At 58.9% G+C, this 22,732-nt stretch overlaps 2 protein-coding genes across 7 annotated transcripts; both read right to left on the reverse strand.

The window, feature by feature from the left end:
* Positions 1-250: 250 nt before the first annotated feature.
* Lgals3bp (galectin 3 binding protein) lies at positions 251-9,430 on the reverse strand. Of its 6 annotated transcripts, none has more exons than XM_090351310.1 (4): positions 9,424-9,430; positions 4,136-4,208; positions 3,597-3,843; positions 251-1,370 (listed from the first exon to the last, which is right to left on the reverse strand). In XM_090351310.1, exons 2-4 carry the CDS (start codon positions 4,185-4,187, stop codon positions 266-268), a joined length of 1,404 nt encoding a protein of 467 aa, XP_090207436.1. In that variant the 5' UTR covers positions 4,188-4,208; positions 9,424-9,430; the 3' UTR covers positions 251-265. The 6 variants fall into 6 exon arrangements, with proteins under 6 accessions (XP_090207436.1, XP_090207431.1, XP_090207433.1 ...); XM_090351305.1 differs by lacking the exon at positions 9,424-9,430 and adding an exon at positions 5,973-6,081 and having other exon boundaries at positions 4,136-4,211; XM_090351307.1 differs by lacking the exon at positions 9,424-9,430 and adding an exon at positions 5,969-6,037.
* Cant1 (calcium activated nucleotidase 1) lies at positions 7,885-22,089 on the reverse strand. Its single transcript, XM_090351311.1, has 4 exons — positions 22,010-22,089; positions 12,629-13,281; positions 10,710-10,913; positions 7,885-9,755 (listed from the first exon to the last, which is right to left on the reverse strand). Exons 2-4 carry the CDS (start codon positions 13,257-13,259, stop codon positions 9,385-9,387), a joined length of 1,206 nt encoding a protein of 401 aa, XP_090207437.1. The 5' UTR covers positions 13,260-13,281; positions 22,010-22,089; the 3' UTR covers positions 7,885-9,384.
* Between the last annotated feature and the right edge of the window lie 643 nt (positions 22,090-22,732).

Consider the following 22,732-nt stretch of genomic DNA (forward strand, 5'->3'; position numbering starts at 1 on the left):
CGTGATTTTAATGATTGGGAGCAGAGATGGGGGTGGGGGGCAGAGCCAGCAGCTGCAGGGCCACTGGACTTAGTGACATCGCTGGCCCAGTCGTGGCTCTTCACCCCCTAAAATCTGGCAGGCCGCCAGCCTTCTAGTTACTTCTTTAAGCTCAGGGAGACAGATGCGAGCAGGGGGCCACCTGGCGGCAGGTTGTGGGAAGGTGACTGCGGAAAGGAAGGGAGGCCAAAGACCTCTGGGGGGGCCCCCAGGGAGGGGGGGCGGTCTACTCCAGGCTGGTAATGTTGGTGAAGTAGAAGGGGCGGATGACCACTTGATAGCCACTGAAGGATCCGGTGGCACAGGGGAAGAACGAGGCCCTCTTGGAACTGTTGGTGCCCAGGGCGCTGGGGATGGGGGCCTTGGAGCCCTGGAAATCGGTTATGTCCACCACCAGGCCCTCCTCACAGAGCATGAGGGCTTTGTTCTCGTAGCCCACGCTGGGGTCCGAGGCGCCAGAGCGGGCCAGGCCCAGGACCGGGAGCTCGTCGGAGGAGCAGGAGAAGCCGTAGTTCCAGCAGTCCTGCATCCGTCCCAGGTAGAAGAGAGACCAGGAGACCCACTGGTTCCGGAAGAGGAAGCTGGGGTGCAGGGGGGTCTGGAAGGAAGTGTAGGAAGGATAGCCGTAGCCGTAGCCGTAGCCGTAGCGGCGAGGGCTTCGGGAAGGGAACCGCCACTCGCCCTGCACGCTTCGCGAGTCGTTGGTGATGGCTGCGCTCCAGTTGGCTGCGGTGTAGAGCCGGGGCTTGTAGGTGTCGGAGGTGAGGTTGACGCCCAGGTACTGGGCCAGCAGCGGCAGGGGCACCGTGTGGAACTCGAGGGCCTGCAGGATCTTCCTCTGGAACAGCGCCTCGTGCCTCTGGTACAGGGGCAGCGTGAACTGCAGCTCAAACAGGACCTCGGGTGCCATCATGGGAAAACGGATCTGCTCCAGCAGGCTCTCCACGTCCCAGGGGGCGGCGCCCCGCTCCCGGCTCCACTCGTCCACTGCCTGCAGCAGGGCCAGCTCGCTGGACACGGCCAGCTCACTCTTGGGGAGCAGCGCCTCCATCAAGGTTTGGGGGACGCTGGTCCAGACCCCAGCCTGCGTCAGGGCCTCCAAGTTCCAGGCCAGGAAGGTCACACACAGCTCCTCCAGCACGGGGTCTGCCGAGGCCCGGGCGTAGTCGTAGAGGTCCAGGGCCTGGCGGAAAGACGGGTCCTCGGGGAGGAGGGTGGCAAAGAGGCGCCCGCAGTACGCCTGCAGCTCTGTGGCTCCAAAGGCAGTGGCCAGCTTGTGGAAGCATTTGACGGATGTCAGGGAAACCTCGATCCTCCGGGAGTAGAGGTACCTGAGGATGGGAGGGAGGAGCGGGAGGAGGAGCGGGAGGAGGATGCACATGACGGAAGACCCTGCCACCACTCTCTCTGTCACCCTGCCGGGTGTGGCCTCCTGGGCCACCGGTAGCCACCCTTCCTCCCGATCCATGCCACCAAATCATCACCCCTTCTCCCAGCCACTCCCCACCCCGCCCAGGCCTCGGGCCCATCTCACAGTTCAGAGACCAAATTGGGCACGGGGGATGTAGAGTGAGGAAGAAAGGGAGAGAGGGAGGAAGAAAGAGAGAGTAAAAGAGAGAAGGGAGCAAGGGGGGAGAGGGGGAGAGAGAGAGGGGGAGAGAGAGAAAGAAAGAAAGAGAGAGGGAGGGAGGGAGGGAGGGAGAGAGAGAGAGAGAGAGAGAGAGAGAGAGAGAGAGAGAGAGAGAGAGAGAGAGAGAGAGAGAGAGAGAGAGAGAGAATATATACCAGGGCAGGCCCTTTGTTTGGAGCACAGGCCGTGACTCCAGCTAGCAGGGCTTCAACCCTGTTTGCTACTGAATTGTAGAAACAGAGCCCACTGGGGGAGGAGCAGGCTCCCTGTCCACTTTTCATACTAGGCTGGAAAGAAAACATTTTAATCTGTTCTTAATGGACAATATTGCTCTCTCTTCAATGTCATTTGTTATATAAAGCTTGTGTCATAAGAATGAAGGCGAGTAATGATTTTTGGTGGTGTCAGAGTTTGAACTCAGGGCCGCTCATCTGCTACCGCTGAGCCATGCTCCCACCCAACCCTGGTTTTACACTGGTTATCTTGAGATAGGATCTCATGTTGTACCAGCTCCTCACTACTCCTGTTTTAGGCTTTCCACCGTGGCTGAGATGACAGGCCTGTACCACCATGCCAGCTTGTTTCATTGGGATGGAGACTCAAGAACATTTTTGTTCTGGCTGGTCTCAACTTTCTTTTCTTTTTCTTTTTTTTAAACCAGTCCTGAGGCTTGAACTCAGGGCCTGAGCACTGTCCTTGGGATTTCTCAAGGCTGGAGCTCTACCACTTGAGCCAAAACACCATTCCTGGCTTTTTCTGTGTATGTGGTACCAAGGAATTGAACTCAGGGCTTTGCATGCTAGGTAAGCACTCTACCACCAGACCAAACTTCTGGCCCTGATCTCAACCTTCTATCCTACCTATCTCAGATTCCCCATCAGCCAGGACAACAGATATAAGTCATCATGCTTGGTTTATAAGAGGAATAATTATTAATAAATGTGGTTCTCTTTGTTAAAAAAACTTCTTATGCTGGGAGCTGTTAGCTCATGCCTGTAAACCTAGCACTCAGGAGGCTGAGATCTGAGGGTCGTGGTTCAAACCCAGCCAGGGTAGGAAAGTCTGTGAGACTCTTATCTCCAATTAACCACCAGGAAACCAGAAGTGGCACTGTGGCTCAACATGGTAAAGCAGTGGCCTTGAGCTGAAGTGCTCAGGGACAGCGCCCAGGCCCCCACAACCAACAATAGCAACAAGCACAAAAAACCCTTCTTCAGCCGGGCGTGGTGTCTCACCCCTTCATGCTAGCTACTGGGGAGGCTGAGGTCTGAGGATTGTGGCTGGAAGCCAGCTGGGACAGTGCTGAAAGTCTTGGGCATCTCCAGGATCCCACTCAAAAAGCAGACGTGGGGCTGTGGCTCAAGTGGTAGAGTGCTAGCCTCAGGCACAGATTGGCTCCAGGAGTCAGGGCCCAGGCTCTGAATTCAAACCCCACAACCAAAAAGAAAAAAAAAAAACAAAAAACCTTCAAAAAAATTTCTGGAGGCCGGGAGTGTGGCCTAGTGGTCGAGTGCTCGCCTAGCATGCACAAAGACCCAGGTTCCATTCCTCAGTACCAGATACGTAGGAAAAGCCAGAAGTAGTGCTGAGGCTCAAGTAGAAGAGCTCTAGACTTGAGAAAGACCAAGGACAGTGCTCGGGCCCTGGGTTCAAGACCCAGTACTAGCCAAAACAACAAAAACCCCCAAAACCCGGAAGGCCTCCAGTGGGGAGACCAGAGACACCTGAGTCGTGTGGGAGGCTCTGCCCAGGTGAGCCTGGGTCTCACCTTCCTTGTCTGTAAGGGGCTCCCAAGACCTGCTGGGGCTGTGTGCACAGCTCGTGTGTGCGTGCGCGTGTGCATGATTGTGCTCTTCTCGGCTGTGTGCACTGCCTGGCCCCTCTTTCTGGGGAAGGCTTCCAGGAGGGAGGAGAAGGGCTGGCGTACCTGATAAAGTCCTTCATGAAGGGCGCACACTCCGAGTCTACGCTCATGGTGACATTCCTGCCCGGCTCCCCCCACAGGGCCCGGGCCTCCGGGTTGGCCGCCAGGATCAGCAGGTGGACGCAGAAGCTGAGCTCTTCCTGCCCCCTCACCAGGATGAACAGGTCGCAGTCCTGCTGGCTGTCGAAGATCTGAGCCAGCGCTCCAGGGAGCTCCCCGGAGAGGTCAAGGATGTGGGAGCCTCCAGTTTCTGCCAGGAACCCAGGCAGCAGAATGCCATGAGCGGCCAGGGCTCAGCCGCTGACTCACTGAGACCCCACAGCCCGCTTGCACCTTTCTGGAAATGACCACATTAGCACCTGCTGACCTGCTGGGGAGATCTAGCTGCACAGGCCCCCAAACCTACAAGCCACTCTCACTGGGGACAACGGGGCCTACACAGGGGACCGGGCCCCATGCCCGGTCTCTCCTCGGTCTTCTGCAGGCACAGAGCAGAGGCTGTAGAGCGAGGCCGCTCAGGCGGGTTCCCAGCCACCTCTCACCTGGAGTCCCAGAGGCCAGCAGCCACATGCAGAGGAACCACCAGAGCGCCATGACGTGCTTAGAAACCTGAGCCTGCTGAAGAAGGAACCAGAGGGTGAGACCATGACGACAGCCCTCTGCCCCGTCCCCCCTGCTCTACCCTTCTGGTCATCTGCCAGCTTTCAGTTCAGCAAGTAAAGGCGGAAGAGGTGGGATGGGGGTGGGGCCGCCCTCCTAGAAACCAGAACTGAGGGAGGAGTCAGTGTCCTCCCCTCAAGGCTGGTGCTCTACCACTTGAGCCGCGCCTTCACTTGCTTGTGTTAGATGCTGGAGCTGGGACTCGGGTCTTCATACTTGTTAGGCATCTGCTCTACCTCGTGAGCCGCTCACCATGTCCTCACTTGCTTAGTTATTTTTCAAGTGCAGCCTTGGGCTTTTCCCCAGGGCTGGCTTCAGATCCTGATCCCCCTGTCTCTGCTTTATGAATATTTATGACTACACATGTGTACCACTACTCTGGCCCATGACTTCTACAGGTTCTTGAATACTCCTTCTCTTCCTCCTTCCCCTCTCCTACCTCTTCCTCCTCTTCCTTCCCCTCTCCAACCTCCTCTTCTGACTGAATTCAGGGCCTTGTACTTGCAAATCACATAGGTGCTCTACCACTTGGGCCATACCTCTAGAGCCATATTTTGCTTAGGTTATTTCAAAGCAGTCTCTTATTTTACCCCCTGGTTGATCTGGGCTGAGTTCCTTCTACCTACACTTTCCTGTGTTGTGGGGAATGGCAGGTGTACTCGAAGACATCCAGTTATTGTTTCCCTGTCTGGAATAATAGGTGTGAGCCACTGTCCTGAGCCATTAAGTGAGATGGAGTCTCTCATACTTTTCTTGCTGGGCTGGTCTTCAACCCCTACCCCAGCTCCACCTCCCAAGCAGCTAGGATTACAGGCTTGAGCCATCCCAGCGGCTGATGGCTGCTTCTTGGCTTCCAGCCTGGCCCTGCTCACGCTGCTCAGAGTGAGGCTCAAGAGGTGGCACACAGGGACTGGCAGGAAGCACAGAACTGAAGCCAAGAGTCCTCTTGTGCTGGATTCTGGGATCCCAGCCCGCTGCCCCCTCCAGTGTGGCTGGCATGGGCCTTACTGTGACCCCTGAGACAGAAAATGCCTCAGCACCACCCCACTCTACAAATAAATCAGCTCAAGCTTGTTGCCCACTGCACAGCGGTGAGTCCAGCGGGGGCCTTCCTTTCACAACCTCCACAGAGGCTGGCAAGCACCCGGGCACCTCACGCCTGTTCCGAGACCATCCCAGCGTTTTCACGGGGGCGCTGTGCCCTGGGAAACCTCAGTTCGTCCTAGACAAGCAAGGTTAAGCGCTTGCCCACCCCACCAGCCCCAGCGTGGTGGCCACCGGCTTTGTTTACCCTAGGACAGGAACATGGGGCCTCGGAAATGGCAGCCAGCCAAACCCCTGGCCCCTGGCGGCAGGATGTGGCTGCTCTGGGCATAGCGGCTGACCCCCTCCCAAGGAGTCTGGGACAAGGCTTCCTGTGACAGCCTTCATGCAAATTAGGGAAAGGAGTTCTGAATTCAGACATGTCCAGGCCTGGGCTGGAATGTAGAGACCCGAGAGGACCAAGGACAGAACTCCAGCTCGTCCTTCAGCTGGGCTTGTGTGCAGTGCACAGCCTGTCCAACTGCATGCAGAGCCCCTGCACAGATGGTTCCTGGACTCAGGAACTCTGAATGCCCAGCTCCAGGCCTGAGGGGAAATAGGAAGGTGTGCCCTCCCCACATTCCACTGGAGAGAAAGCAGCGCCCATCAGAGAGTGACAGGCCAGAGCTCACTTGCCGAGTGCTGCTCACGTTGGCTGGAGTCTCCTGTTGCCGTCTTCCCAGGATGGACGGTGCTAGGCTGGTCCCCGGAAATGATCAGAAAGCCCCGTCTAGTTTCGATTTTCAGAAACCACATGACCAAGGCTTCTTCTGGGGTTGGCTGCAGATAATACACCTTCAGGCCCCCTTCTTTCTCAGCAATGGGGCCAAAGGGAAAGATGGGGCCAGCAGACTCTGAGGAGCTGAGGCCCTGGCAGGACAGCCTGCGCTGACATCCGGACACAGCGACTGTGGGTGCTGACCAAGCCCCCCCGGGTGTCTCTTGGGGCTAACACACTGGCTAAGTTCATCTTAGGAGGCCAAGGAGCCCTCAACTGGGAGGGAATCCTGTCCCGGCCCTGAGGGACCCAATCCTGTCGAGGGGCAGGAAGGCCCTGAGCCCCGGGGCCAAGGTGCCCACATAAGCCACACTCAGGGTGTGACCCTAAGCCTCCGTCCATCACCTCCAGACTGGGCAGCCTCATTTCACATGCTCTCTCCTGACGTCCCCTCAGCATGTGGCACACTGCCCTCCAGTGGACATCCCCACCTCTGCTGGCTCTCACCCTGGCGTGCCCTGCATGAACTTGGTTCCTCATTCCACTTGTGGAGCCCCCGGTGCTGGGTCCGGGGACTCCCACCTGTGTTTACCCACAGAGGCTGGACAGGAGTCATCTGTAACCAGCAGCAAGGCCCAGAGCTACACACAGGCTCAGCTGGGGACAAGGGTCTCATCTCCCCCTCAACAAACCTTGAGCCCAAGAGAGTTAGTCCAGAGACATTGCAAAGGTCAGTTCTTTTGTGGCCATTTCCCCAGGCATGAGGCTTTCTGCCACAGGCCACCATCTCATCTGGCAACACGGGCCCTGGGGAGCGGCTGGAGGTGGAGTGTCATGGGAGTTTGCAGTGCCAGCAGAAGAGGAAGCTCCAACACCCTCTCAGCCACCTTCGTCTCCAATCGCCTTGGGATGAGCAAGGCAAGAAGGCCGGGAGGCCCGAAGGACCCACAGACCCACACCCGTGGCTCTAAAACAGCTGCAGGAAGAGCCGCCAGCACTGTCTTCTGTCGTAGGTCTGCAATTCCTGGTCTTTGCCAGCCAGCCTCCGCCTGGCCTGGCCTTGGATCCCAGCCCGCAACACTCATGGCTGGGTCCTTTCACGATGCTTGCCGTCTCCATCCCCCCTTCCTGGCCCACAGCTCAGGGGGCCAGAGGAGGCAGCAGAGGCAGTCACTTGCAGCTGGAACCCCCCAGCTGTGACCACTGCCAGCATGCCAGGGGTTGTGGGGCCCAGAGGGGCCTGCCTATGAGGCCTGGGCCTGGGGACCAGTGGGTCCCTCCATCACCTGCCAGGATTGGTGTAATCCCCAAGGGTGTCACCTCAGAACCCAAAGCAGAGAGGGAAGGAATGTAGGCTGGAAGGAAGGCCCATTCCCCCTAGTCCTGTTGGCTGGGACTGTTTACACAGCCAGGACTGTGATGGCACAGCCTGGCTGGCCTCTTATCCCCGCCAGTGATGCTGTCCACCAGGCTCTATGCCCTTAGATTGCTTAGGGGGCCTCGTGCCCTGAGTCACCTCACCTCCCCAGGTGCAGGAGCAGAAGGGGCCAGGCAGCTCTGGGCAACCTTTCCTTCTGAGAAGAAACAGGAGGGAGGTTCCGGCCACACAGCCCAGAAAGCTCAGAGCCATGCTAGAACTTGGAACCTGTGTCCTTGCCTGTCCAGTCCTGGAAAGCTCTCCAGTGATGGACTGGCGATGGACCCATTGGGGAGGGCCTGTCGCTGGCCTCCTTGGCATACATGGAGTCTGTTTCCTCTTGCCTGGGCCCCAGAACCAGCCACTTCTTAGCAACCAGCACAGACCAGACACAAAGGGCTCATATTCTTGGACACTTTATTGTGGATAAGAAACGGGGAGGGAGACACAATCATTTCGTTGGCAGAGGGGTGGAGAGGGCAAGAAAGGGGCTACCTTACAGTCTGAAAACCCCAGATGCTGGGGAAACCCACACCAACACATCGGCAAGGGCCCAAGGGCCAAGTCCTGTGTCTCTGACTTGCTCTCCCCTCTCTGACAAGGCTTCTCTCCAGCTGGCTCGCAGCCCAGCGGGCCAAGGCAGAAGACTGGTCTAGAGAGCTGTTTTGTGCTGGTCTGATAGGGATGGCAGTCCCCCAGCAGAGGAGAGACCCTGTGGGCTCCCTGCCTGGGGAAAGAGGTCTGTGAGGGCCACCAGGGCCAGGCCAAGCAAAAGTCCTTCCCTCTAGGGAGGAGGCTCTGCCCCGCCCTGAGGGCTGGTATGAGATGGATGAGTTAGTTCTTTCTTTCTAGAATGGGCATGTTCCAGCATGCCAACCTGCCCTCCTCACCCATGCCTGGAGATTCAGAAGAGACCATAGGAGCAAGGGGTGCCTAGGCCTGCAGGAACTCCCAATGGGAAGAAGAGGGATGGGCCTTGGGGAGAAACCCTGGGAAACCACAGGAACCATCTCGAGAACAAAGCAGAGCCCAGCCAGCGGTCAAGAGCAGGCCTGTCGGAACCCAGGGCATAACACATTCAAGTCACCGAAGACAGTCTTAAAGAACGTGGCACTTTCTGCAAGTTGCTAGGAAGAGCAGATACCAAGGGCCCAGCAACCTTGGCAGTAAACTTGCTTTGCCATCTGTGGCTGCTTGGCTGCACCTTCTCAGCACCGCTGCTCTCGGTGGTAGAATTTGGTGGTTCTATTTAATAAGAAGCTGCTTTAATAAAAATAAGTTAATAGTTAAACTCTAATCCATGGTGTGTGTGTGTGTGTGTGTGTACATGAGCGTGTGCATGTACAGTAAGGAACAGCTCAGGAGGGAATGGAATGCAAGCTGTGTGAACAAAGCAAAGCTGCCGGGGAGGCCCTCAGTGGCCTGGGCCCGCTGCAGCCACATCCTGTGCCCAAAGTGTAAACATTCACTGTCCAGGGGTCTGCAGGGGCGACTATGCTGATGAGGAAGAGGAGGGGTCTGCTCCCACAACTGTCACAGGACAGAGAACACATGGGAAGGCACGGGAGGTGGATGAAAGGAGGAAGAATGTGGGGGATTCTGGGCTTGGGCCCCAAGTCAGGGCGCCTGTTGGGACGATTCTGCACGCCTGTGTGGCAGTGCGCAGAGGCCCTGGCCAGGCACTCGGGGACTAAGCCCCTGCCTTTCCCCGTACCAGGATGCCCCACCCCTGGCTGTGACACCTGTCCTGGAACTGAGCTCCCTGTCCTGGAGATTGCTGGCGACACGTGCTCCTCATGGTTACAGAAAGGAAAACAAATCCAAGCGAGCTCCTCCGGTTTTTATGAGAAGCGAATCCTGACGCAGCTAACACCCTCCGCCCTCAGCTGCCCCTGACGAGGGAATCTCTCCACTTAAATGAACTCTATTCCCTCGTACTTGACGTTTCCGACCTTGGTCTCTGGCAGCAGGAGGCGGCCGTCCAGCGTGAAGGCCATGATGTAAGTGGCAGCCCTGCCGCCATCCTCTTCCGACTTGAGGGCCAGGATGATCTGGTCATCGGTGTTGGGGACGAACTTGAAGGAGGAGAAGCCGTGGGTGGGCACGAGCTCCCCCACACGCCTGACGGAGATGTCCCCGAAGTCGGGGGTGGCACTCAGGAGGAGGTTGGTGCCCCTCTGCTCGTCCTCCTTCTCACTGTACCGTTCGTGGCTGGCTCTGCGTGGCAGGAAGAACCAGCGCTGCAACGTGTCACTCCAGCAGGCGGATTCGTGGATGAGGTAGCCTGCGGGGACAGCACAGATCCCGTCACCCCACCTCGTGGAGCAGCATGGCCGCCCCCCAGTGGGCAGGTTCCTGAGTGGGGAGGTCTGGGGCACAGCACAGACCCGGTCACCCCATCCTGTGGGGCGGCAGGGTCCGCTCTTCCAGTGGCCCACCCTGTTCACAGCCGGTGAGCTGAGGCTGCAAACCTCAGGACTTGGCTTCATTTCCCTCTTAGGCCTCCAGCTACCCGGACAGTTTAGTCTGCAGCTACTCTTGGCTATGGGGGGTGTTAGGAAACAAGCACACACAGTGGACAGTGAATCTTCAGCGCCTCCCCACACTCCAGCTGTCCCTAGACGGCCAGGCCTGGCCAGTTAGCTTTCCTTCTACACATCTGTTCCAGCCAAGAGGCATAAAACAAACAAACGAAGTGGCTCCAGAACAGAGACAGAACAAACAAGCACATCTGGCTGGGGGAAGAACAAAGTGGATGGAGGAGGAGGCCATGCTAAGCGGCAGGGAGCCTGGTTCCCCTGTTGCTTCTGGAGGGAAAACTTCTAGGACTAAGCTCCCTGCTCTGCATGCCACACCCCTAGACCTGGCCAGACTGTCCAGGCTTCCTCCAAGCAGAAACCAAGGGCCCTGGGAGAGGCCAGGGGAGGCAGGCCCAGGCCCTGTGGGCCTCCCCTATTGGGCCTGTGCGGGCCCAGGACTTCAGGCTCTGCAATGGAGTCCGGCTTCCTCGAAGTGAGACCACACCTGGGTGACAGCGGAGGCTGCTTCTGCAGGGAGCAGGGTGGCTTGTCAGGACTAGGACTCTTGAGGACAGAAGAGAAAATAGTTTATCGGCTTCAAACACTCTGGCCTGGGGGAACAGAGGGAGTCATCAGAATGGAGGAAGGCACCACGCACAGTGCTGTGGGGCCAGCAGAGGAACGGACACTGCCAGACCACCTATCCCGTGGGCTCTCACCTGGCGGTCGGATTCCCGCGGCGGCCCTCAGAGCATTGTAGCTGGAAACCCAGTTCTCATGGTCCACGCTGCCCCTGTGGCCCACCACCTTCACCCACTCGGGGTTCTCGTTCATCACCTCCCCTGTGGTGGTGGTCCACTCCTTTCCCAGGCCCCCCACATACAGGTGCTCATCCTTCACGGCCAGCCACTCCGCCTTGAAGCCTGGGATGAGAAGAAGAGCACGCCTGAGACACGGGCCGGCCTACTGCTCTGGGAGCCCTGTGGCCTGCGGGAGCCCTGGCATCCACGAAGAGCCCTGGCGTCTAGTAGTCCCAAGTTGCTGCTTTAAGCATCAGAGTAGGGGAGGAGGAGCAGAGGAGGAGCTGGTGCAGAGCCTCCAGCACCTATCTCCCTTCTGTTTCTCCTCCCCTCCTTCTGCCCCTGTGCAGTTCCCAGGACCTCTGCTGTGCTCATTACAAGCCCTGCTTCCTCACAGCCCCTTTCCAAAGGTCAGTGATGACTCTGCTGGGTGTCTATGACCCCCCAATCCTGCTTCTCAAACTGGGTCACCACCCAGCCTGCACAGCCTGTCTGATAAGGGACTCTGTAGCCCTGGGCCATGCCTGCCACCTCAGTGCAGCCCAGAGGGCTTGGGGGTGTGCTCAGGAGCCCAGTTTGCCTTGTTAGCTGCCTCATTCACCTGGCTTGGCAGGCCGCCACACAGTGCCCCTCTAACTCTTCTTGGGGTATATTCCTCCCTGGCCCTGCCTCCAGGGTATAACTGCCTCACACTCCAAATTCAAGTCTCTTGGGGCTTCCTTGCTACTCTCCTGCTGAGGCCAAGAGCCTCCAGATGTTTCTTTGCAGGTAGCTCTGCAGGGACTAGGTGGCTTCCTGTGGCTCCAGTGACTTCTTAGGTTCCCTGAGCCATGTCCTTGACGAGCCACCTCATTTACTGAGTGTGCCAGCCATGGGTCAGCCCCAAAGCCTCCCCTGTTCACTCCTTGTGGGAAGCCCAGGCCCACACGACGACGGTGGCTAAAGCCCTAACAGAAGAGTGCAGGACGCGGGTAAAGACTGACCCCTACATGGACGCGTTTCTGCCATCTTCCCTCCTTGGCAAACACCAAGGATACTGGAGCCTGCACACTGGGCAGAAACATGGCCTGGTTACTCAAGGCAGGCCCTCCCCGGCCTCTTGCTGACATGAGCATTCTGGCCCTGTGGGCCCTGCTCTGGTGGCTCTGTCCCTTGTCCAGTAGAGGCAGTGACTCCTCTCGGGGCAGCACTGCAGCCCAAGGCAGGCTCAACTGCCCGCACAGTGGCCGAGCTGACCTAAAGGTTTAATAAGCTGAAATCAGTCTCAGCTCAATCTGAGAACACCAGCCTCCACATTTTCACATGGAGGCATCTGGTGGGTATAACCCCAGCATGGTCGACATCCTGGAATAACAGAAGCCTGGCCATGGAGGGGTCCGGGGCAGGGGATGCTACCCTAAGGGCTCAGGGCTAGAGCATGCCCAGGTCTTGGGCTATGCCAGGCTTGAAAAACCACTTGGCACAGGATACAACAGGCATTACGTTACTTGCTGCCATTGGACTGTATTGGTCATTTTACATGAGCCATAAGTGAGTTACAAATAGCCTGATGGCCCCTGGTAGGAAAAAGGTCTTCTGCACCCACTACAGTCCATTCTGGAAGGAGCTGCTCTCTTTGGCAGGTCACTAGGGATCGCATCAAACCCAAAAGCCACTCTGTGAAGTCGCCAAGGCTTCTACTCAGGGCTGGGGAGGTCAGGGGGAGAACAGCCCGTCTTTGGACATGTGGTCTTCACCGGGCCAGTGGGCTGCTTTCCAAGTTCAGAACAAACTACAGACGTCCAACTCTAGAGCACCCAGCCCCTGACAAGAGCTGCCTAGAGAGCAGCCACCCTTACCTTTCTCCTCTGTTCCATCACCATCGGAGAGAATCACCCAGGGCACGGCCTTGGTGCCCTCAATCTGATAGATGACCCCTGTCCGGTCATCCACAGAGTAGAGCTTCCCATTGAAGACGATCAGGTCCGAGAGCTCCATGCCCCTCCCCTTCTCTGACAGGTGGGTCTCCAGGACCCCATGGTCTTTGTCCCACTCCACAGACACCGTGTCCCCGCTGGCTGACAGTGTCAGATAGCCCTTCTTCAGGTAACTAAACCAGGTGTTCTCCTCCTGGGCCCTGGACTCCGTGTCCAGGTCAGCGATGACTGCGATCCGGTATCGGATCCCGCCTGCCGTCCTCTGGGGGGCTGACAGGGGGTAGGTGTCATTGTAGCGGGAGGCAGGGCCCCGGCTGTGCCTCCAGTTGTGTGCGTTGTGGGGTGGGGGCCTGCTCGGAGCCGGGCGGTGGGAGTAGAACAGCCAAAGGAGGGCGACGCCCACGAAGAAAGTCAGGATCACCCTCCAGCGGGGGCGGAAGCGGGGATCGGCAGCCTTGGTCATGGACGCCAGCACAGGAAGGCCCCCCACGCTGATCCGGAGGGAGTGCATAGGCTCATTCCATTCCAGGTGGTCAGAGGGCCGGACGGGCATCAGACTGTGTGTGAGGTGGGAGCTGCAGCCCGGGGAGAGAGGCACGTGGTCAGCGGGCTGTGAAGTACATCCATCGCTTGCCAAGCCCCTTGTCCAGGGGGCCCAGCATCAGCACGTCCCTAGTCCTGGACTCCTACTCAGCAAGATGGACGTGAAGTCTCTGAAGAAAGCCCGCCCTTCCCTGGCCTGGCTGACAGGACACAGACCTGCATTTGACTCCAATGTCACCTCCTCAAAGGCCTTCCTGACCGTAGGGGTCCAATGTCACTGGGGCCCGCAACACACAAAACTTTGCTTGTTTCTGCCTTGGCTTCAGCCTCAGGCACAGAGCCAGAGACAAATGAAGGCTCCTCAGGTGAGGAATCCTTACCTCCTGGGTGAGGGTCCTTCAATGGTGACCTCTAAAAGGGAGCCCAGAAAGTAGCAAGGACTCCCCCGCCCCAACCCCCCTTCCCAGGATTGGAAAGCACTGCAGGGATCAGAGTCCGGGTCTCTGGTGACTGCCTGGAATCTCACATCCCTATTGTTCTAAAGGCCCTGTGGCTTGGCTCAGCTCCTGGTTCCTCCTGGGCCACACCCGTGGCAGAGCCCCAGCCCCAGGGTGAGGCTGCTGGTGGCAGCTGGGTACTGTACAAATGTATCAGGCAAGCACTGGCCAGGGAGGGGCACAGAATGTCTGTCTTTCTCCAGGACAGCTGCTTAGAGCCACATCCGGGAGAGTAGGCTTCTCCTGACTGGAGCTGAAGCTCTGGATCCCTCACAGGCTCCCTGCACGCGTCTCTCTGAATGGCTAGAGCATGCCTGACAGCACGGCCTGGAGAAAACCAACAGCAGCAAATGGGGTACTGCAGGGGCAGGTGTGTGTCATGGCCAGCTGCCAGGTGGCACTGGGGAGGGCTTGGGGCCTCCTCCCCTGGCTCTGTGTGACCCTCGGGCCTCCTCCACTGGCTGTGTGACCCTCGGGCCTCCTCCCCTGGCTCTGTGTGACCCTCGGGCCTCCTCCCCTGGCTCTGTGTGACCCTCGGGCCTCCTCCACTGGCTCTGTGTGACCCTCGGGCCTCCTCCACTGGCTCTGTGTGACCCTCGGGCCTCCTCCACTGGCTCTGTGTGACCCTCGGGCCTCCTCCACTGGCTCGGTGTGACCCTCGGGCCTCCTCCCCTGGCTCGGTGTGACCCTCGGGCCTCCTCCACTGGCTCTGTGTGACCCTCGGGCCTCCTCCACTGGCTCTGTGTGACCCTCGGGCCTCCTCCACTGGCTCTGTGTGACCCTCGGGCCTCCTCCACTGGCTCTGTGTGACCCTCGGGCCTCCTCCCCTGGCTCTGTGTGACCCTCGGGCCTCCTCCACTGGCTCTGTGTGACCCTCGGGCCTCCTCCACTGGCTCTGTGTGACCCTCAGGCTTCCTCCACTGGCTCTGTGTGACCCTCAGGCCTCCTCCACTGGCTGAGTGACCCTCGGGCCTCCTCCACTGGCTCTGTGTGACCCTCGGGCCTCCTCCACTGGCTGAGTGACCCTCGGGCCTCCTCCCCTGGCTCTGTGTGACCCTCGGGCCTCCTCCACTGGCTCTGTGTGACCCTCGGGCCTCCTCCACTGGCTCTGTGTGACCCTCGGGCCTCCTCCACTGGCTGAGTGACCCTCGGGCCTCCTCCCCTGGCTCTGTGTGACCCTCGGGCCTCCTCCACTGGCTCTGTGTGACCCTCGGGCCTCCTCCACTGGCTCTGTGTGACCCTCGGGCTTCCTCCACTGGCTCTGTGTGACCCTCGGGCCTCCTCCCCTGGCTCTGTGTGACCCTCGGGCCTCCTCCCCTGGCTCTGTGTGACCCTCGGGCCTCCTCCACTGGCTCTGTGTGACCCTCGGGCCTCCTCCCCTGGCTCTGTGTGACCCTCGGGCCTCCTCCACTGGCTCTGTGTGACCCTCGGGCCTCCTCCACTGGCTCTGTGTGACCCTCGGGCCTCCTCCCCTGGCTCTGTGTGACCCTCGGGCCTCCTCCACTGGCTCTGTGTGACCCTCGGGCCTCCTCCACTGGCTCTGTGTGACCCTCGGGCCTCCTCCACTGGCTGAGTGACCCTCGGGCCTCCTCCCCTGGCTCTGTGTGACCCTCGGGCCTCCTCCCCTGGCTCTGTGTGACCCTCGGGCCTCCTCCACTGGCTCTGTGTGACCCTCGGGCCTCCTCCACTGGCTCTGTGTGACCCTCGGGCCTCCTCCACTGGCTCTGTGTGACCCTCGGGCCTCCTCCCCTGGCTCTGTGTGACCCTCGGGCCTCCTCCCCTGGCTCTGTGTGACCCTCGGGCCTCCTCCCCTGGCTCTGTGTGACCCTCGGGCCTCCTCCACTGGCTCTGTGTGACCCTCGGGCCTCCTCCACTGGCTCTGTGTGACCCTCGGGCCTCCTCCACTGGCTCTGTGTGACCCTCGGGCCTCCTCCACTGGCTGAGTGACCCTCGGGCCTCCTCCCCTGGCTCTGTGTGACCCTCGGGCCTCCTCCACTGGCTGAGTGACCCTCGGGCCTCCTCCACTGGCTCTGTGTGACCCTCGGGCCTCCTCCACTGGCTCTGTGTGACCCTCGGGCCTCCTCCACTGGCTGAGTGACCCTCGGGCCTCCTCCACTGGCTCTGTGTGACCCTCGGGCCTCCTCCACTGGCTCTGTGTGACCCTCGGGCCTCCTCCACTGGCTGAGTGACCCTCGGGCCTCCTCCCCTGGCTCTGTGTGACCCTCGGGCCTCCTCCCCTGGCTCTGTGTGACCCTCGGGCCTCCTCCCCTGGCTCTGTGTGACCCTCGGGCCTCCTCCACTGGCTCTGTGTGACCCTCGGGCCTCCTCCACTGGCTCTGTGTGACCCTCGGGCCTCCTCCACTGGCTCTGTGTGACCCTCGGGCCTCCTCCACTGGCTCTGTGTGACCCTCGGGCCTCCTCCCCTGGCTCTGGTCCAATAGCCACACCAGTACACACTCAATGTGCTCCTAGCCCCCAGCTCCTCACTTCTGACAACCCAGAGAGATTAGTTCAAGGACAAAAGCATGGAACAAGAGTGGGAGACAGTGGCAGGTCCCCCAAGAGGCTTCTACGCCCACCTTGCAGGAGCTGGCCTCTCCATGCCCCCGGGGAAGGACTGCCCCTTGGCAGTAACCTTGGGGCGGGGCCGTCTCTCCTGACGCTGGAGGATGCTCTGCACAAACCCAGGTTCTGTCGCACCCGGTCCCTCCTCCAACACTGGCCTTCAAGCCTGGGGATGGCCACACTCCAACGTGGCCAGCACTCCCCACCTTCCTCTGAGCTCTCATTTAAAATGCCCCCAGATGTTTCTCAAGTACACTACTTCAAAGCCTAAATCCTAGCCCCTCTGCCTTCAAGCTGACTCACTCCATCTTCCCTGAAGGGTGATGGTGTTGATGGGGTGGCTACATACATCAAACCATGGCCAGAGCTGAGCCTGGCTCAGCCTGGCCCCCTCTCTCCTGCAACAGTGCTCCAGGGGCATGTCTGACCCAGCAGCCACCGTCTATTGCCATGGCCACCTCCCACCCAAAACACACCAGCAGCTGTGCTTTTCCCTAATAGCCCTGCCCCTCTTCTACAGCTCTGGTTGTCCTGCTCCACCTCCCATCTCTGCCTGTGGACACAGCCTGGGCACAAATGCCACAAACCCCAGGCATGCTGGCTGTCCCTTCGCGCGGAATACTCTGGTTCTGCCCCTGGCGTGGCTCGTTCCGTCACCGCATGGCTGGACCAAGGACAATGACCAATCCACCTGGCCTCCACACACAAGCCCGGATAGCTCGACACACGCAAGGTAATGGAAAGCGTTTCCAGCCCTGACATTCCCTGTCCCTCCAGCCCCTGTCTCATGCATATCCACACTCACTGATCTCCTCTGCCTCTGTCCCCCTGGACTGAGGACACAGGCTCAGCTCCCTCCCCACCTATCTCACTCAGCAGCCCTTTGATGGCTGCCCGTTCTCCAGGGCTCACCTCAGAGACGGTGACCCCTGAGTGCAGGCTCCTGGGAGGCGGCTCCCAGCCTCATGCACAACCCCAGGAGCACCTCACACATCTTGGTGGGCACGAGGCCCACTCGCTTCTTGCTATGCCTCGATTCTGTCCCCCTCTCCCTGTGCCCACAGCCCCAGTTCCTCATGACCTAGACCTATGCTCTGCTATTTACCAGTTGTGAGATCTGGGTGAGGACTTCCCAGAGTAGAGCCGAAGCCTGCTTGCTCCCCCTGCTCACCTCCCCAGCACTACTTTCAACGGCAGCAGTGGCAGATGCCTTCCTTCCATGAACGCTCTGGTCTACACTGGACTCTTGTTCCTCAGACCACTGAAAACCATCAAGAGCTCCTGGCAGGGCAGTGACAGCCATGCTTCCCCTGCTCCTTTCCTGCTCTTCCTTCAGCAGGCCTTCCCTCCTCTGGGGTCAGGACAGGAAGGAATCTGAGAAAGTGACCAATGTCAATGACAGCTTTGCAGGTGTGATTGAAGACCTTGATGGTGGCTGGGGGCTGTCTAGGCGGACCCTAAATGTAATCCAGGTGTTTCTTTATGAGAGAGAGGCAGAGGGAGACAGATGCAGACAGAAGAGGAGCCATGTGACCATCCATTGAGTCAGAGGCCGACCATCAGCCACAAGCCAAGGAATGCCCAAGACCCCAGAAGCTGGAGGCCAAAGAATGGTTCCCTGCCCAGTCTCTGAAAGGAGTCTGGGAGCCTCTTATTTGGGCCCAGAGATTGTCACATTCAAGAGCTCTGGGACACTGAATCACTAGAGGTGAGAATACAAATGTGTGCTGCCACAAGGCACCAAGCACAGCACCCAAAGGGAACACCATCCAACAGTGTCTCCTGGGCCATGGCAAGCACCTCAGGAACGGAGCACACCTCCAACAGTCTCCCGGGCCATGGCACACAAAGCTCCCGGAGGTGGGGGGGAGGGAGGGCTTGTCTCAGCGGTGGAGACTCCCCAGTAGCTAACAGGAAGGTCAAGCACTGAAAGACTCAAGCCCCACTGGTTAAATGAGAATGAGTGCTGTCAGCCACAGAATTCTGACTGCCTTTCAGAAACTTCCATGGACGCTCTAACCTGAAACACTTTCCCTTGGTCTCTATCCTCCCTGCCTTTCTTTTGCAGGAAATAGTTTTCTACAGCCCACATTGGAGTTGCTGTAGAACAAGAGCTGACCTTCCTCCCTCCCCTCCTTGTTCTTCCTCCCTCCCTCTTCTCTTCCCTCTTTCCTCCCCCTCCTTTCTTTCCCTAACTATGAGAAACAGGTGAATGGAGGGAGAGGTAGATGGACAGAGGCGGTTCCCCTCACAGCCTGAGATGATGCTGTGTTCACATCTGTAACAAGATGCTCCTCAACCCTGCCTGCAGTGTGATGTCCTGACTTGACCGATCAGGAAAAGAACCAAGCAGCCACCACAAGTTGCCGTCCCTGGACAGCAAGCACACTGGGCGGGTGACCACAGCTCATTCCCACACGGAAGCTCCAAAGCCATAGCCCTGCTGTGGCCTTTTCCCCCTGCAGCCACGCTCCAGTGTGACGACCCTGGGAAGAACCTTCAGGGGCAACAACTAGCAGAGGCGCCAAGAGCCAGTTTCCGCTCTACCCTCTGGCAGGCAAGCGTTGAAAAGGGCTCGCTCACAGGCATGCACTTCTGGTTTGTTTACAAATCAGGCCTGAAACAGCAAGGCCTGCTGTGGCATACACACTTGTCTGCCCACTCCAGAGGACACCTCTAGAAGGCAAGGGGAGCAGCAGAAGGTGGGGTGCTTTCTCTGAACACCTGGGAGCCAGCAGCTCCCCTTAGATAGGTACCTACCTACCTCCATGGGTGTCTAAGGTACCAGACTCCACACAGGCTGAGCAGAGGGAGCCGCGGCCCCGCGCCACCGCCAAGCTGCTTTCCCGCTCTCCTGCTTCCTTCAGGAGTGGCACTGGACAGGTGGCAGATCAAACAAGTTCAAGGAAAAAGCCAGGGCAGACTCCTCCCTTCCAGGACACAGGAAGGGTAGGGACAAGGGAGGTTCATTTTCAGTATACAGTGCCACTCTTTCCTGCCCTCGCCTCTTTCCTCTTCCCTGCCCACCAGACACGAGGCAGGCATGGAGCACCCATCTTGCCCCCTCCCTCATAGGACCGACCAGGAATCTTTAGGGAGGACCCAGGGTCTTACAACAGCTTTCAAACAACACAGGATGGCAAGTGAGGTTCCCTGAAAATGGTACCTGACTTGTTTTGTGCTTGAAAATTCCCGCTCAGATCTGGACCACTGTATAACCCCAGCTACTCAAGATGCAAAGGCAAAAGGGTGGAGGGTTTAAAGGCAGAAGGGTGGTGAGTTTGAGGCCAGCCTAGGCAGAGTTGGCATAAACCTCCCCCGCAAAACAAAAACCAAACTACAAAAGAGCTGGGACACAATTCACATTTGCTCAGCAAAAACGTCTGCACAGTGCAGGGAATTGAAGACGAAAGGAAAGGGTGTGCTTGGGGTGCAAAGGCCGAACCTGTGGTACTCAGCACCTGTCAAAGGCCACATGTGGCTCAGGGTCTGACTGTTGAATGCCTGCTTCCTGCCTCCACTGAAATGTAGCCTGGGAGAATTTACTCCTCAGCCTGATTTCAGCCAGCGACTCCTGAGAAGCGTGTTAATTTCCATTGCTGTTGTAACTACAACAGATCAGACAGTTCACATACCGCATATTAACATTTCACAGTCCGACATGGTTTTGGTGGGCTATGATCAGGGCTGGGTCCTTTCTCAGACTCTTGGGACAGTTTACTTTTTCCTGGCCTTTCCCAACTTCCAGAGGCTGCTCCCATTCCTTGCCTGTGGTCCCTTCACAGCCAGCAATTCCTGGCCCCATCCAGGTGCTCTTTCCTCTCATTCATCTGCTTCTTGCTTCCATGTCAAGCACCGCTAAATGACTTTGGGTCCATAGGGGAAAAGCAGGATGACACCCCCCACACCCCGCTTTCAGGTCAGAGATTAGCAACACCAATTCCCCTGTGACAGGTGCACAGGTCAGGAGCTGGGCATTCATCCCGTCACACTCTGCCCTTTCTATGAGGTATGGGTGGGCACAGGGCTAGGGTGCTCAGAAGCCCTGTGCCCTCCTATCACAGCTTTCTGGTTAAGATGGGGGTGGAGGATTACCACTCACTCTTTGCCAAGACTAGCATTAAATGTGATCCTCCTGCCCTTTGCCTTCTAAGTACCTGAGATTACAAATGTGAACCACTGGTCTTAAATTCCTTCAATGCTGGCATTTAATGTAAGCCTCCCAGGACATCTCAACAGTCTAAAGGGCACATTTCCTAGTGCCTTCAGATCATTCAACCAACAGAGGAAAGGGTTTCCTGATGAAGCCCTGACCTATGTCACTGCTCTCAACCACAGCCCCAAATGTCAGCTCTTCTATCCTGAAAGAGTAAACGCTGGAAAATGTGCTCACCGACCCTGTACAGCCACAGTGAGAGCTGCCACACCACCAAGGGGGTTCTGACTCAACAGGACCACTTGCGTGTGTCCCACACAAACACACTTACTTCTAGTCATCCACAAAGAGTGTGGAAACACAGCCAGAGCAAAGCACAACTTCCTTACCCCTACACCAAAACCCCAGCTCCCCTCCTGACTGACCCCTGTGCTCAGGAGTGTGTGAGGATATGTAACAGGTGTCCAACTCAATCCCGATGAGGCTGTTCTAAGTATCAATGGCTTACACAGCACGGTCGCCAGGAGCTGTGAAAATGCCAGAGGAGACCTGTGGCCAACCGAAAGCTATCATGATCACACCAAGCTGTAAAATGATTTCCTCTATTGTTCTGGACACATCATCGTTTGAGATCAAGTTAATCTGCGCAAGGAAGCAAATGAAAGAACCTGGACCACGGCCGTGAATTAAGACAGTGCTGGACACATCTGTTTGCCTCCCTGAAGATGTGCTTGGACTTATGCAAGAGAGAGGGGAGCGTGCAGCCTGGCTCCCGCGGTGTACCTTTCCAATAGAAAGCTCATGGAGGCCGGCCGAGAGGGGCTACCGGGGTGACCCGCGCGCCCACATACTCCCGCTGGACTGCTGTGCCTGAAGACCTGGGAGGGGTCGGGGGGGGGGTCCGCGCATGCGCTCCCTTGCCACAGGCCCGACACCTTGGTGTTTTTCCTTTGTTTCTTTCAAGTGCTGGCCTTTCAGAACTCAATGCATCAACGGACTTGACTCCGGTGCCCAAGCTTTGCTGAGGAGGTGACGGGAGAGGACGGTCAGCCCACAGCCCTGACGCGGGAATGAGGATCAGGGCGGAGAAGATGGAGAGCGAGCTCCGGGGCCGGCGGTCCACCCCCGGGGCCGGTCACCGGCGAGGCCGGCGCTCCACCTCCGGGGCCGGCGGTCCACCCCCGGGGCCCGCGCTCCACCTCCGGGGCCCGCGGTCCACCCCCGGGGCCGGTCACCGGCGAGGCCGGCGCTCCACCTCCGGGGCCGGCGGTCCACCCCCGGGACCCGCGCTCCACCCCCGGGGCCCGCGGTCCACCCCCGGGGCGGAAGGCCCGTCGCGGGCGGCCGGACCCCGCGCTGACGAGGGCGGGGACGCCGGGGACCGGGGGAGGGGCGGGGGGCCCGGGATGAGGGAAGAAATCGCAGTCTGGTGTGACGGGGCGGGGGCCCGGCGGGTGGCGGGGACCGCACGGGCGGAGCGGGGGCGGCGGCAGGCCTCGGAGAGGAGGGGCGCCAGCGGCGGGCACGCCGGCCGTCACTCACCCTCGGCGGGGCCTGGCTCCGAAGCCCGCGGGCGGCCGCGCTGCGCCGGGCCGGACGGGGCGGGCGGGTGAACACTTCCGCCCCGCCGCGCGCTCCCGACAGCCTCTACTCTGCGCCTGCGCCGCACGCGACACGCGCCGCGGCCGCGCGCTCCCAACAGCCTTTGCTCTGCGCGCTGCGACCCGGTGTGTGGGGGTGGGGGGGCGGGGCTCGAGCGGTGGTTGCCGGGAGTTGTAGTTTGGTGGCTGGACTTGGTTCCCCGCCCACTAGGAGGCCTGAGTCGTTTCCGGGGGTGCGGGAGAGCGGACACCCGCCCTTTTCAGCGCGGGCTGCCGGCCGTGGTCGGGACTGGGGCCGTCTGGCGGCTTGCACCTGTAATCGTCTACTTGGGTGATTGGGCGCAGTTGTCACTCAGGTGGGGGGGAGGGGCTGAGATCAGGAGCATCACGATTGCACCTGTAATCTTCTACTTGGGTGATTGGGCGCAGTTGTCACTCAGGTGGGGGGGAGGGGCTGAGATCAGGAGCATCACACTTCCAGTCTAACTGGGACAGAAAAATCTACAAGACTCCACCTCCACAGGAGGAAGCTGGACACGATGGCATCACTCGTGACCCCAGCTGAGACTGGAAGCCTGAAGTTGGTGGCACATGGCTCAGGTACACGTACAGGTGGGAAGTGAGACCCCCTCTCAAAAAGAAGGAGCACAAAACAGTGTGGCTC

This window comes from Megascapheus bottae, chromosome 17 (assembly GCF_031878675.1).
Source record: "Megascapheus bottae isolate mThoBot1 chromosome 17, mThoBot2.hap1, whole genome shotgun sequence".
Classification (NCBI taxonomy): domain Eukaryota; kingdom Metazoa; phylum Chordata; class Mammalia; order Rodentia; family Geomyidae; genus Megascapheus; species Megascapheus bottae.

Excerpts from the sequence above, each read along its gene's own strand:
- Cant1 (XM_090351311.1), bottom strand. The coding sequence starts at position 13,259 with ATGCCCGTCCGGCCCTCTGACCACCTGGAATGGAATGAGCCTATGCAC. Across the intron at positions 10,914-12,628 it reads TGATGGAACAGAGGAGAAAG|GCTTCAAGGCGGAGTGGCTG; the intron begins GTAAGGGTGGCT and ends TTCTCATCCCAG. Across the intron at positions 9,756-10,709 it reads CGCGGGAATCCGACCGCCAG|GCTACCTCATCCACGAATCC; the intron begins GTGAGAGCCCAC and ends CTGTCCCCGCAG.
- Lgals3bp (XM_090351310.1), bottom strand. The coding sequence starts at position 4,187 with ATGGCGCTCTGGTGGTTCCTCTGCATGTGGCTGCTGGCCTCTGGGACT. Across the intron at positions 3,844-4,135 it reads GCTGGCCTCTGGGACTCCAG|AAACTGGAGGCTCCCACATC; the intron begins GTGAGAGGTGGC and ends GGTTCCTGGCAG. Across the intron at positions 1,371-3,596 it reads TTCATGAAGGACTTTATCAG|GTACCTCTACTCCCGGAGGA; the intron begins GTACGCCAGCCC and ends TCCCATCCTCAG.